Genomic DNA, 14,557 nt, shown 5'->3' with positions numbered 1-14,557 from the left:
CATCCCATCAGTGAGTTTTGTTCACTTTTACTTTATTGTTAGGCGAGGTTTAATTAGAAACCTTATGGTTTAGCTTCGTGAGCAAATATGTGTGCTCGGAGGGCTAACTAGATTTTGATGCTTAAGTTCAATTCACTTTTTGTTCTGGATGATGTGGTTGGCGGAACGGTAGGTAAGACACGTCCTCCTTGTAGTTCCTTTGCTTAAAAGCGGTGAAGGATGTTGTATGTGCCACTTTAGCAACTTCTTTTCCATGAAGGTGTCCCCGGTGACTAAAAGTTTCATTATCTCAATTCAATTAGGAAGACCTCTTGCATGCTGCTCATCTTCCCTTCCCAGCAAACTCTTTGTAATCCCCAAGCTCCATTTTGCTTCATGGACCTAAGTTGTGGTTAATGGAACTGTGCTATGTACCGTGCAGTATTAGTGCTAAATAATTTGGCAACCAAATTGAAGGAGGCACTCAAAAGATTTTTATAGATTTATAGTGAATTAGAAGCTGTGGTTTGGGGTTTGGCTATTACTTTATAGTGGAGCTTGGACGAGCGTCTTCCCTGTGGATTTGAGCAGAAATTGCATTGTCCCCTTTCTCTGTAATGTTCATTTCCTCATTCTTTTAGTGCCCCTCCCCCCAAGTATTTCTTGAAGGAGCCTAACGCCTGCAGATTACTTACTGTACCAGGCTCAGAGGACACTCATCTGTCCTGGCGTCTAGTTGCTTAGCATTCAGTAGTGAGCATATCCGTATGCGCATAAAAAACTGTGAACATGCTGTCTGCTTCCAAGGGGTATCGCTTCCAGCTTGGAGTGATCAGGCTGGTCTTGTTTGAATGGGTATGGTTGGATGAGCGGGATGGCGGCCTTCGGCAATGAGGGAATGGCATGGCAGACTTCTCTTGTCTCTGACGCTCACACAGGCTAGCTCAGATTGTCTCCTTACTGACTTCCTTGTACAGAGTGGGACAGGGATGTGTTTAGGGCAGATGTGAGGGGGTTTGAGGTGGCGCGGGCCCAAAGGGACTATAAACATCAGTCAAAGCTAAGAGACTGGAGGGGTGAGTCAGAAACAGGTGAAGGGCCGTGAAGGATGGGAGCCCGGTAGGCGGGGAGGTGGTGGCAAGGGGGAGGGAAGCTGGTCTGGGGAGGCGTGAGATTCAGAGAGAAGGTGGCTGAGAGTTAACGTGGGGCATCCACGTTCGAGAGGGCTACTGGCCTCAAGAATGACACCAGGGTAAGGAAGGGAGGAAATTACGAGCTAGTCTCTGTAGCCTTCGGGGAAGGTGAACGGAGAGTAGCTTGAGGGGGGACATATATATATACACATATATAAATGGACGAAAATAGAGCGATGGCCGCTGACGCCAAGCATTCAAAACAAGAGAAGTTCTCGTTGGCTCGCTGGGCCGGGCCGATGATCTGTTCCTCGGGCAGTCATGGGGCAGAGGCAGGGAAAAGACCCCCAGTGCATTAAATGAATATCCCTACTTTGTTTCTGTTTGTTTTTGGCATTCCTTTTTTTTTTTTTTTTTAAGATGTAACAATGATCATTTGAACATTAGCTTGTAGGCATGCAAATATTTCTTCATCACTTCCAGTTACTAATGTACTGTGATCTACTAGAATATGGCAAAGAGTCATTAACAATTAATTTACACAGCAGATTATTCATGCAGAATTCCTAATGAAATGAGCTTTAAAATACTATCATTTAAAAACTTGCCAAAATGGGCCTTTACAGCAAATAATAAACTACTTCGGAGCGGTGGTGGTTTGAATAAATCGGATGTGGTGTTATTCCTCGAGCCGTACAACCTCAGAGACGCCGGTACTGTCCAGTGGCAGGCACCACCGGCCCCTCGTGGGTTGACCTGCTTTTCTGGCGTGTGAGGGTGAGATACTGTGTTGATTGCTCTTCTCACAGCACCTGTAAACTTGAACCTGACTCCAGCGCGGAGCCTGAGAGCACCATTCGCAGTCTCCTCCAGCAAGCAGTCTCTGCCTCTTCACTGATAGCTTTCTTTCCTGATGTTGATCTTGGGGTTTCATCTTTTCTTTTTCCCCTTGCTGCTTTAGAAACAGATGCAGTCAGACCCACATAAGCTGGACTTCGGATTGAAACCCGAGTTCCTGAGCCGCCCCCCAGGCCCCAGCCTCTTTGGAGCCATCCACCACCCCCATGACCTGGCCCGGCCTTCAACTTTGTTCTCTGCTGCTGGTGAGTTCAGAGCGCCAGGAAAGAGCTGAGAAATTGAGTTCGCAGGTAGCTAAATAAATGATGTTTGTGCTCGGGGCCCGCTGCTCGATCCCTCCCTTAAAAACAAAAACAAAAATGCAGTTTATGCCAGCTTGCAAGGCAACATCAGTACATCCAGGGAGATGGACCCTTCTTCACTGATATGCCCGCTTTCATTAAAGAAAGAAAAAAGATCATCTCTCTCTTCGGGGACTCATATTGCTTCGGCTCATTATTTGCTTCTATATTAAACCAGTATGACTCATAAGGATGTCAAACGCTATTGAAAAAGATCAGAAAGCTTACAAGGGCACATCGATAGCAAACAGTGCCAGGGATTGTATAAGGATGTGGTTGTCCTTGCGGTTGGTGCCCACAGAGCACTCAGTCACTCTGCACCATGATGCTCAGTCATGCTGTTTTTTCCCAAGAGCCTGAGGATGAAGAAATCAGAATCAAGAGGGCTGCTGGCGGTGTGGTCTGTGATGGGGAGGGTCAGCCCGTGGGTGGCTGGTGTTCTTGGCTACGGAACCTAAGGCTGTTGCCTGGCTGGTTGTAGTGATGCAGAGAATTTGCAGGACAGGGTATAGATTCCTATGTGGTCTGCTCGTTAACCTCCCGAACGCCTCATAGGTATGCCACAGCGGGGGCGGTGGGGACTGGGGGTCACCCCTTTCCACTCCAGGTACATACACACAAGGGACAGTGGCCATAAGGACTCTCAGGAAGCGAGAGCTCTCCTCTTGGTATCCCAGGTTCCCTATCATTCAGTCCTGAAGCTCCTTGGCCGCACAGAGCTGCGCTCGTTAATACCTGTGAATGGCGACACTGAGCGCGTAAGCTTCGTAACTGCATACCCACCATGCTAAGTAGAATTTATTCTTCTGGACATAAAAATGCACGGGGCTCCCTGTTTCTGGTCCTTAGGGAACAAGTTTCACATCCATCCTGCCTGCTGCCTTCCCAGGCTTTTACTCAGGACTCATTCTTGGTTGACCTAAGGCTCTTCCATTCAGAAAGAGGGAGACTCCCCCATTGCAAGAAATCATCATTATAATGGGCCTTGTTGCCAAAGCAAGTGAATCACCCTTGAGGGTGGATGGAATTTGCTAAGGTCTCAGGTTTTTCTCTGTCAGTTCTGTCTAGGGACATATTTGAAAGCTTTGTTACCATGGCACCTAGGCTCTGAGACGGAGCTACGTGAAGAGCAATATTTGGAGGGAAATAGAGAGATTTCTCCCTGGCTTCCGTTTGAGCCAAGCGGATGAATTGGCTTCTTTTGCTTCAATAATTTCTGGAACTGCAAGGCACCCCTGGGGGCGCGGGGCTGAGCAAAGCTCCGCTCTTCATCGAGGCATTAATTAGCTTGTACTACACAGAAAGTGTGCGGCCAGATTTTTATTTAGCTGGTAGCGCTGTTACCACCTAATGAATATGCTGGGCTGTGTTCTCTGGGTGGAGATGGAGTAGCTTTCGGCACCGCCTGGGCGAAGCCACCGTCTCGGGCCGAACAGAAAACTCCTCTCCTCGGGTGCCTTCCGATTCTAAGAGTCCGCAGCTGTGACAGATACCTTCCCGGGCTCTGCGGCTTCCTCCGCGCCCAAGGCCCCACAGAGGCCTTGGGGTGCAGGGAACAGCAATCCAGAACATAAATTGAGTTTGTAGGGTGTGTGGGGGGGGGGGGGAACCACACTCCTCCATTTAATCTGCTTTCCTGAGGGAATTTATACTTGTTTATAGGAGCTTAGCCAAAATGCAAGAGGACCAGTTCGTTGGTAGTTATTAGTAGTTATCAGTCAGTTCATTGAGGCCCTGTGTATACATCCATTCCGGAAGGTCATCTTTTTTAGTCTGAGCACTATTGGATTTTGCCCCCATGGTAATTTGGTGAAACTTTGAACCGGTGTGTATAATTCACACACACGTGTTCAGTACAGCCACTCTTAAGCTTCCTGTTGGGAATTCATGCCTGACATCAGTTCAAGAGAGATTATGTCAGGTGAGCCTGGCCAATCTGGTCTCCAGAGCCGAGCCTGCCACCCCAACAGCACGTCTCCCCCACGCTCGGCTGCACCGTAACAAGCTGGCCGGATGCCCTCGGCTCTTAAACGAATATCGTCCTGCTTCCCAGGCGCGTACCCTGTCTCTCTCCTTCTCTCCCTCTCTCCTTTCCCACCTTCCTCCAGGACAAGGATGATGTGGCTCCTTAAAGAAATACATGTTGTTTAAGGCAGAATATGAAACAGTGGTGGAGATGTGGATGACGGGGAAACCAAAGGAAAGAAGACCACTGACCTTGAACTGAGGTCCCCTTCGGGCAGATAGAGTCCGTTAGCAGATTGTCGGTGTCCACAAATGTAGGAATCAAGTGGCTTGTCCTGGCACGGAAGGCTGGAGAGCTGCTTGGAGGACTCGATCGCCCATAACCTGATGCGGTGCATGGTCCCGGCTTTTGCAGGGCCAGGCCTTCCAGACGGGCCCACGACAACCAACACACTCCTCGGGGAAGGGGCTCCGCAGGGCCCAGAGCCGGGCCACCCAGACGCACCGCTGTGGGACAGCCATTCCTGAGCCAAGGATTATAAAATGTAGTTTCCAGATCAGTGTTTCTCAAAGTGAAAGACTTGCCCCCCCATTACGCTCTGTGAAGAAAGTATCCCGTGGCCAAATGTCCCCCTTTCAGAGAACGAGTGAGCCTGGGATCGTACAAACAGCTCCAGGAAGTGAAGAACCCCGCTTGACACTTTGTGCCTTGGTGTTTGATCCTCCAACTTATTTGGTTACAGAATCACCCCCGACCCCGCCCACCCCCCTTGCGATATTCCTCCATGCCTCGAGTACTGTGGGTCCATGTCTCTTCAAAGGAATAACTTCTTTTGGGTGGTGGCCAGCCCCAATTGGAAGAAGGGCATCCCTTCTTTTCTGCTACCTAACAGAAAACATGTCGTCTCCCAGCGTGTTGCCTGGGTGGACTTCAGCCATGTCCTTATTTTAACGTATTCGCTCCCATTTTCTTATGGGGCCCTCGGGTAGCTAGGAGCCAATTGCGTGGTAGGAGCTGGCTTTCTGGGAAGTCTGATTCTGTCATGTTTGACTTTCTAGGTGCTGCACACCCAACCGGGACCCCTTTTGGGCCACCCCCCCATCACAGCAACTTCCTTAACCCTGCCGCTCACCTGGGTGAGTTGCCATCGGTGATGGGAACTGACATGTGTGTCTCAGAAAAACCTTGGTTTGCCGCACTTCCTGGCAAGTTGGCCGTCGTCTTAGACACCTCAATGATTACTTAGGGTGATAATGGTGTTTGTGGAGGAGAGTTGGAACGCCTGCCATCCATCCTCGGGATTTTGGCACCTCTTATACGACAGTCTTAAAGTAGTGGACGTGGGCTCAGTCGTGATCCCATCTGAGGTGACTGATGGCACAGTGGGAAGGAGCCATGCCCCGGTGCCTCCGGGGATCCGCATGTACAGTACCCTGTTCCTGCCCACTGGGGCAAGATGGTGAACTCTCGCCCCCTGTCCACCTCTGGGAGGTGGAAGGTAAGGCAAGATGACATTACAAGGAGGCGTTACATGCGGCTTCATAATCCCCTCACATTTCACTGTGAATCTCTTTTCCTAGCAAGGATACGCGCTTTGTTTGTGGCCTCTGTTCTTTGGGTATTTTCTGCGACTGTACAGGCAGGTGTGGGCAACGGTACATGTGACCCTGGGGTGTCTTCACAGATGCGCCCTCACAGTTTCATCACTGGGAGACTTAGTTGAGGATGTCCTCCGATTTGTTCTCATAGAGCCTACAGGGTACTTTCCCCGAAGAGGGAGGGCAGGACAGGAAGGCTTGAGCGATGCTCCCCACCCCAGCACAAGGGGAGTGGGGCAGAATGCACAGTTCTGGAAAAACAGCTCCTGTAAATATTTTGCCAATCCAGTGCCCAGACCCAGGCGCAGTGAGTGCTTCTGCACGATCAGGGTCGGTTCGGGTCCAAGTGTAGAGAGGGCAGGGCTCCCACATCGCCTTCCCGCTCCCAGGAAGCTCTTAGGCTCCTCACTCATCCCAGTCCTGCAACCGTTTCCTTCTTCCCGATCTGTTCGCAGAGCCTTTTAACCGTCCGTCTACGTTCACTGGCCTCACAGCTGTTGGTGGCAATGCCTTCGGGGGACTCGGAAATCCTTCAGTTAGTGAGTACCTCTTAACTTTTTTAAAAATCTGCCTCGGACTATGTGTCTCCTCTGATCTGTCTATGGCTCAGGACCTTTCTAGCTAAAAGGAACCTGTCCTCGTGGGAAACAGATTAGGTTATATCCGGAGAAGCAGGCCTCGGCAGTGAAGTCAGGGGGAAGGGTGCATTGACATGGAAGGCGGTGTTTCAAGGGAAGCCCGCTCTTGCTGTGTGTTAGTGAGCGTCAGGAGAGGTGATGTCACTGATGGAACTCCATGAAGTCGCTTAAGCTCAGTCTCCTCCATATTCCATCCCTACCGTCCAGGACTTTAGCCACAGCTCCCAGTGGAAGGGGAAACTGCTGTTACATTCACCTCACCTTTGGCACTAGTGGCCCTGAGAAAACGCAACCAAAAATAGCAGGAAAACAGTACCGGCCTGAAGCTAGCCAAGAGTGGGCAGCGTTTCATACTCCGTAATCTGGAAGGATCGTGTCATTTTCTACTAAAAAGTATCTCAAGTGGGAAAAAGAGGTGTAACACCTGCTCATTTTTGAGCCACTGTTCAACCCATTTTCTCTCATGCCGTCCATATATCATGGTCTCCGGGCACTGGAGGCCTAAAATGCAGCCCTAAGTGCGCCCTCCCAGTCCCGTCCTGTGCGGAGACCTTACCTGTCTGCTTAGGTCAAGGCCACGTCCGGGCTTGACGACACCGGTTTGCGTCTACTAACGCTGTGGGAAGAATGGCGGTCCCGTTAGTGGGGTTGTGGGTTGAGGATGAGCTTGAATGCACCTCCACAACGAGTGCTGTTCATCCGAGTTACCCCCGAGAGTACCCCCTTCTGCATGCTGGGGGCTTCTGCATGCACCAGACGTGTTCGATCAGGTGCTCTTGACACCTGTCTGGTCCCCTTCCTCTTGACTCCTCCCCTCCCACCCCGTCGCCTTTGGTTAAAGAACAAAAGCTGTGAGCTACCTGTCCAGTGTAGGACGAGCACTCCTCTAATGAATCTGTTAATCTCCTTTCCTTTTCCAGCTCCCCATAATATGTATTCATTTTAACTCTGAGTGCTGTTAAAAGTTTTTTGGTAAGTACCTTCATTACGGCAGATTATATAATTTCTCTTAAACCTTTTTGTTCTCCACTTCACCATTTCAGCACCCAACTCAATGTTCGGCCACAAGGATGGCCCCAGTGTGCAGAACTTTAGCAACCCTCACGAACCCTGGAACCGGCTACACCGAACGCCTCCGTCGTTCCCGACCCCTCCGCCCTGGCTGAAGCCAGGGGAGCTGGAGCGTAGCGCGTCCGCTGCAGCTCATGACAGAGATAGAGATGTAGATAAACGAGACTCATCTGTTAGTAAAGATGACAAAGAAAGGTACGGAAAGAACCCGTTCTCGAGTCCCACTGGGGGAGCCCGCTGTGTGCCCAGGACAGCCGTCCCCCCCTCCCCGTCCCAGCCTCGTGCTCCGGCTGGCCCTGTGGCCTCAGCTTCTCGCTCGGCCCGGGCCGGCCCCGCAGTCCCCGAGAGCACCCCCCTCGGCCCCCTAGCGCACCGCCACTGTAGGGCTGTAATAACCGCAGCGCAGTGAGAACTTCCCGACCAGACGCACATCCGCCCTTAGAACCTCGGCAGGCCCTGCGAGCATTAGTGTATGCCAGTATACATCTTTGTCTCCGAGACAGCGAGGTGGAGCTCTGGACCAAACACACACAGCATGAATCAATACCATATTTGCTTTCAAGTTCGTGCAGTCCATTAAATCATCCATAGGTTTTTTTTTTCCCCCCTCTGTCTCTCTCGCTCTCTCTTTTTCTTTTTGTTTGCTTTTAGAAAGTCACGTTTACATTGTCTCATCATATTTTTCTCAAATTTTGTTCAAACTCCAATCCTGGGCTCACAGATGACAAATAAAATTTTGCTAACCTAGATGCAGAAGAGCGTCAGCAAGCATTTCTGGTGTGGGTTTTGTTTTGCCAGTGGGTAAATTAATTTGACTAACCATTTTTTTAGCTCTGTACTTGGTAACCCATGCCTATAAAAAGAATCGCCTTAAAGAGGAAAATGTCTTATTTTCTCTGAAGAATGTCATAGGCATTCTTAAGCAAGTATCCCTTTCTGTTTTCTTTCTGTAGGCGATTTTCCTTTTGAACAAACTGCTAAGCAGAGGAAAGACAAGATACGTTTGACAGAAAATCCCTAATAACACTCTCCTTTGGGTACTTAGGTCTCATACATGAGCCAAATCTTTAATTTTTCCTTACTGTGTATGGGGTGTGCGTGCGCACGCACGCTAGTGATTTAAAAGAATTCAACTTCGCAGACTCTGAATGTGTCAGATTAGTATGTATTCCTCGTAGGTCATCATTCTAACTGATTTCTCTCTTGTAAAAGAAAAAGACACATTCGTCCTTCAAGACAGTATGTTAATAAAACTCTCTTAGCCAGTGGGAGGACACTTAATGGCGTTCAGCTCTCCGCGGTAAACCACCACAGTGAGGTGGGCCTAGCCTGGACCGGGAGCTTTCTTTGGGCAGTCCGTCACTGACGAGAAGACGATGTGGCCACAAACCTTTTCACATCTTTCTTCATGGAGTCAAAATGGCCTTTGCATTCAAGTCCTGAAACTTAATAAAACCCACTCTTTTTTATTCTTACTTTTTGAAGATGCTCCTCTTCTTCGCCTTGCGTGTTGGCTAGAAACCAAATTTGTAGGAGAACCCTCCTTGATTCTCTCGCCGTGGCCACCCTCACCCTTGCGAGCTGCCAAGCCAACCAGGTGCCTTGCTCCTCACCTCGGCCCCATCTGTCTTGGGGCGGCCCCTGCCACGTGCCCACTCCTGTCTTCCCTCTTCCCGTCTGCCTTGTGGTCGTCCCGTGCTCGGCATCTTCTGCCCCGGATTCTTCAGCCCCCGTCCCAAACAGGTCCCTAAGATTCTTCTTCCACATTTCCATTCCCAGATTCTCTTAAAATTGTTCTCCATTTGTCCCCTGAGGCCTGGGGACCCCCCTTTTCCTACTGTCTTTCCTCCATCTTCTCAGATTGCGGTCGTCTTGTCCTTCCTGAGGTGGAAGCCCTGTTTGCCACCCACGAGCCCTGAACTTGTGGTTTCCCTTCAGAGGCCCCTCACGTGCTGCATCTTGGAGGATGCTCTGAATCTGCATCCTTTACTCTGAGACAGGTCACCCGTCCTGATGTCCGGAGCTGGAAGCTACCATCACGTTCACGTCAGACCCTTCCTTCCCGTGTCTCGGTTATCACGAAGGTGGAAGAAAGGTCGTCTTTGTGTTCAGGCTGCTCAAGCTTTCTTCTTAACACTAAATGATCCTAGGATTCTAGACAGGCGGGCTTATCGCCGCATCACTGTTATTGGCCACGTTGGTCCACGTCCACGTGCCGAAAGCTCTTCGTCTGTGGTCTTGATGGAGGCATGTGGATCTTACATACAGAGAGAATTATTTCCCCCTCAGGCCCTCCTGCTCCCCTCACCCCTAGCACTTCACCCCTGTAGAGCTTCCTCTAAAATCTAGGTGAATAGGCTCAGGGTGGCTGGCTCTGCCGTACAAAGGGCCCATCCAGCGGCCTCGGTGACCCCGGGAGCCAGACCCGAGCCCGTCCTTCTCACACCACCATTTCATCGGCAGCCCCTCGCCAGGCCGGCAGCCCCATTTCACTTGCTTCTCTGTTTCCCTCTCTCTCTCTCTCTCTCTCCCCCCCTCAGGGAAAGCGTTGAAAAAAGACACTCCAGCCACCCTTCACCAGCACCTATCCTCCCGGTGAGCACCTTGGGACATAACCGTAGCTCCACTGAACAGATCAGGGGTCATTTGAACACTGAGGCTCGTGAGAAAGACAAATCCAAAGAGAGGGAGAGAGACCACTCGGAATCCCGCAAGGACCTGACCGCCGACGAGCACAAGGCGAAGGAGGGCCACCTGCCCGAGAAGGACGGCCACGGCCACGAGGGGAGAGCCGTGGGTGAAGAGGCCAAGCAGATGGCCCGGGTGCCATCGCCCTACGTGCGGACCCCCGTCGTGGAGAGCGCCAGGCCCAACAGCACCTCGAGCCGCGAGGCCGAGCCGCGCAAGAGCGAGCCGGCCTACGAGAACCCCAAGAAGAGCTCTGAGGTCAAGGTGAAGGAGGAACGCAAAGAAGACCACGACCTGCCTCCGGAGGCCCCGCAGACCCACCGGTCTTCGGAGGCGCCTCCTCCAAACTCCTCGTCCAGTGTGCACCCGGGGCCCCTGGCGTCGATGCCCATGACGGTGGGGGTGACAGGCATTCACCCCATGAACAGCATCAGCAGCCTGGACAGGACTCGCATGATGACTCCTTTCATGGGCATCAGTCCCATCCCGGGCGGAGAGCGGTTCCCGTACCCTTCTTTCCATTGGGACCCCATACGGGACCCTTTGAGGGATCCCTACCGAGAACTTGACATTCACCGGAGAGACCCGCTGGGCAGGGACTTCCTGCTGAGGAACGACCCTCTCCACCGTCTCTCGACTCCCCGGCTGTACGAAGCCGATCGCTCCTTCAGGGACAGGGAGCCTCACGACTACAACCATCACCACCACCACCACCACCACCCTCTGTCCGTGGACCCTCGGCGGGAACACGAGCGCGGGGCACACCTGGACGAGCGGGAGCGCTTGCACATGCTCAGAGAAGACTATGAGCACACGCGGCTCCACTCGGTGCACCCCGCCTCCCTGGACGGCCACCTGCCGCACCCCAGCCTCATCACCCCAGGGCTCCCCAGCATGCACTACCCCCGGATCAGCCCCACAGCGGGGCACCAGAACGGACTGCTCAACAAGACCCCTCCGACGGCTGCGCTGAGCGCGCCCCCGCCGCTCATCTCCACACTGGGGGGCCGCCCCGTCTCGCCCCGAAGGACTACTCCTCTGTCGGCAGAGATGAGGGAGAGGCCTCCTTCCCACACTCTGAAGGATATTGAAGCTCGGTAAGGAGAGAGGGACCCGAGAGAGGAAGGAGAAGCTCTACACCAACATGACGCAGACTTAGAGAGAGAGAGAGAGAGAGAGAACGGACCGCTACCACAGACTGGGGGCCACGTGCCCCTGCCTCCTCCCCTTGTAAAAAATGTATAGACTCAGTGCAGATTTTGAAATGGTTTTTGTATATTATATGTTGAAATTTTTCAGATCTTTTAGCCAAGTCCTATGTTCTCATGTCCCCAACTCCTTTGGTTTCTCGTATAAAACTTTTTTGATTTGAACCAAAACAGTGAAGATGACAGACACACACCGACGTGGCGGTAACTGGGGAGAGAGCAACAGCAGGTGCACACCAGGCAGCATGTGGGGCTCCTTCGGAAGGAAGGGAAGGCCGTGTACATAGTTATGTAAAAAAAAAAAAAAAAAAAACAAAAAAAAAACATTGCTTCGTGAGCTAATGGTTCATATATGCAAAGGGTAAGATGAAAGCTTTACTTTGTACAAATGTAAATAGATAAAGAGTAAGTAACATAATACATTAATACTTCTTAAAATGTGCTATTTGCAAACTTAATATGAGCGAGCGCGGTCGGCTGCGGCTGTGTTCCCATATATCGTTCTAGACAGCTAAACCCTTCAACTATGCAATGAATGTTAGGGCTTCTCTCGAAAGCCCTCCTGACTCAAAGGAGCCTTTTCAAATCCATTTACAACATACTTAAGGTCATATTTTCCCTGAACAAGCGCTTACGTGATATGACTCTGTTTTCCTTGCTTGTTTTTTCAAACGGAGGAACCTCCTATTTTGCAAATCGGACCCCAGGCTGAAAACTTGGCTTCCGAAGTTGTCGCTTGTGGGCCGTGGTGGTGGGGGGTGGAGTGGGGAGGGGGGTGGGGAGACAGGACAGCCAGTGCCAGGGGAGGATGGGAGTTGTCAGATGCCAAAATCAGGGGACACACAGGCCGCCAAGCATCTCGTCACCATCAGTCACGTGATTTCACACACACCTCATGTGGGAGCCATGCTTTTTTTTTTTAGGGTGTCCTAGTTCCTATCTGTACACACCCTCCTTGTTTGGTAACGAGAGGTGGTTACACCCAAACAAATCCTGAAAGAAAGCTTCACGTTTTCTCAGATGATGGATATGTTTTTCACTGTCCTCGGTAACTGGTGGATCGAAGGTGGCGCATCTGCTCATGTGGCTCGCTGGGCTCCCATTGGTAAAAAAGTCTGGGAAGAGCCACAACAGGTCGATCGGGCGCCGCCATGGAGAGTCCCGGAGGGCGAACAGTGGCGGAGACAAAGTCTTGTGTGTGCGTGTGGTTTTTAAGTTCGCATCAACCTTAATGTGTCTTCATAATACTTTTATAATACATTAAGCCTCTTGTCTACATATTTGGAGAGAATATGACTTTACTAGCAGAGAAATAACACTATATCTTGTCTACTGGACTGTAAAATATATGTATGAAATAAAATTAGTTCCATTGGGTCTTCTAGTATATTAAAGTGCTATCTGATGTTGTTATCCTGTTTTTGCAAAAAAGAAAAAAAAAGTTAACTACAGACCATTGTTTCTAATAAGCAGAGAGATCTATTTTAGTAGTAAACTGAAGGTTTAGTGGTGAGCTTCAGATTTTGTGAACTCCGGATGTTGTGCAGTGGTTATTTTTGTTTTGTTTTGTTTTGTTTTTTTGTTTGGTTTTTTTTTTTTTTTTTAAAGACAGCAACTTAAAAAGAAAAAAAAAATCCGAGGGATATGAACACTGGAACTGTAGTGGTAGTTTTCAGTATTGTAAAGAGATTGTTCTATACAGACCTTTTTGCTGTTTATCCTGTATGTAATAAAGTCCTTTCTAGACCCTATGTGAAAAGACACGTGAAAACCGACTGACTCTTCAGCATGTTCTCATCGGTGGAGCCTTCTTGTGTAATGTAAACTGTGCCATGTTATTAAAAAATGTGAACCAAGCTTCCAGCTGCTTGTGTGTGTGAGATGGCCATCATTACCTTAGGGAAGAAGCCACACTTGCAAGACCAGGCTCTTGGAAAGAAACGTCTTGAACCCAGCCCGAGCGAGGACGCCAGGCTGACCTGCGTGGGCCGGTCGCCCTACCTAACGCGGTTAGTGACCCGCCGATTAGTTTCTGTAAACCTTTGTGCCCCGCACCATCAGTTGTGGATCTTGTGTTCTTTTCATTTTTTTATTTTGGGGATGGTATAAGCAAAACACTGTTCAGTCACGGGAAGGGAATTGTGGATCTTGCAGGTGATGGGGGCCGACGGGGGGTGGGGGGGATGGGCCTGCCTCAGAGCTCGGCAATTCACTTCATCCACGTTGATGACACATCTGATTTCGGGGCCTTTGACGACAGTCTTTGCTTGCTCCTTCTTTGGCATTTCAGTCTGTGGACTCGGTCAGTTGTATGTTACTTCCAGACCTTCCCGATATTTTCTTCCTGTCTCTACTTTTTTCTGTGTCTCGTTGAATGACCTGGCCTGTCCCTCCTCCGTTTGCAGACGGGCCCACCCCACCCCCTGCCCCGTCCTCTAAAATCTGTTTTGTTTTTTCAAGATGTAAGAAACTGTTCATTTTTCTTGTGTTGACCTCATGAAATTGCTGTTTGGATGAGACTTGTTTGGATTGGTGTTTGTTCTCTCTCGGGGAAGGCATGGAAGCGGCCCAGGTTAGCGGGATGCAGACAGCTGCCGTCCAGGGCTTAGACGCAGAAGTGATCGGCAATGTGGGCTCGGCGTTTGTGGCCAGGGAGCACTGTGGACTCTCCCACACGGCGGGGGGGGGGGGGGGGGGGGTGGCGGGGCGCGGGGAGACCGTGCTGGTCAAGGGACCCGGGCTTGCAGGCCTGGAAAGCCGATGGCAGAGCCATAGAGACCCACTTCTCTCGGCTCTGCTCTCCCGTTAACGCCCGCCTCCCAGACCGGAGAACGTAACTGGAAGAAAAACGAGTGGATTGGAAAACACGACAAACACCGTTTTCCCAAATCGGGCAGTTCTTGGGATCCTGCCCTACCACCACCCCAAACTGTGCGGCATCTTGATGTGTGAGGCTGGCAGGCTTCCCTGCCTCCCACTCAATGTGCACCATGCCCGGCCCATCTGCAAAGTCAGAACGTAGAAGAGTCAAACTCTCAAATCAGTCATGGTATCGAATCCCTGGGGTTCTCTTCATC

General features: G+C 50.8%; 1 protein-coding gene across 5 annotated transcripts in view; it reads left to right on the top strand.

The window, feature by feature from the left end:
* Nucleotides 1–13,337, top strand: part of AUTS2 (activator of transcription and developmental regulator AUTS2) — a 1,115,275-nt gene extending 1,101,938 nt beyond the window's left edge. For all 5 annotated transcript variants that reach the window (XM_027609950.2, XM_027609948.2, XM_027609949.2 and 2 more), the window contains 5 exons: nt 2,074–2,215; nt 5,336–5,413; nt 6,331–6,414; nt 7,557–7,779; nt 10,125–13,337. In XM_027609950.2, coding sequence (XP_027465751.1) covers nt 2,074–2,215; nt 5,336–5,413; nt 6,331–6,414; nt 7,557–7,779; nt 10,125–11,373 — 1,776 coding nt within the window. In that variant the 3' untranslated portion in view covers nt 11,374–13,337. The remainder of the gene's footprint in view (nt 1–2,073; nt 2,216–5,335; nt 5,414–6,330; nt 6,415–7,556; nt 7,780–10,124) is intronic.
* The last annotated feature ends 1,220 nt before the right edge of the window (nt 13,338–14,557 follow it).

Source organism: Zalophus californianus, chromosome 10, assembly GCF_009762305.2.
Source record: "Zalophus californianus isolate mZalCal1 chromosome 10, mZalCal1.pri.v2, whole genome shotgun sequence".
NCBI classification, from domain to species: Eukaryota; Metazoa; Chordata; class Mammalia; order Carnivora; family Otariidae; genus Zalophus; species Zalophus californianus.
This window is presented reverse-complemented; position numbering and strand designations above follow the sequence as displayed.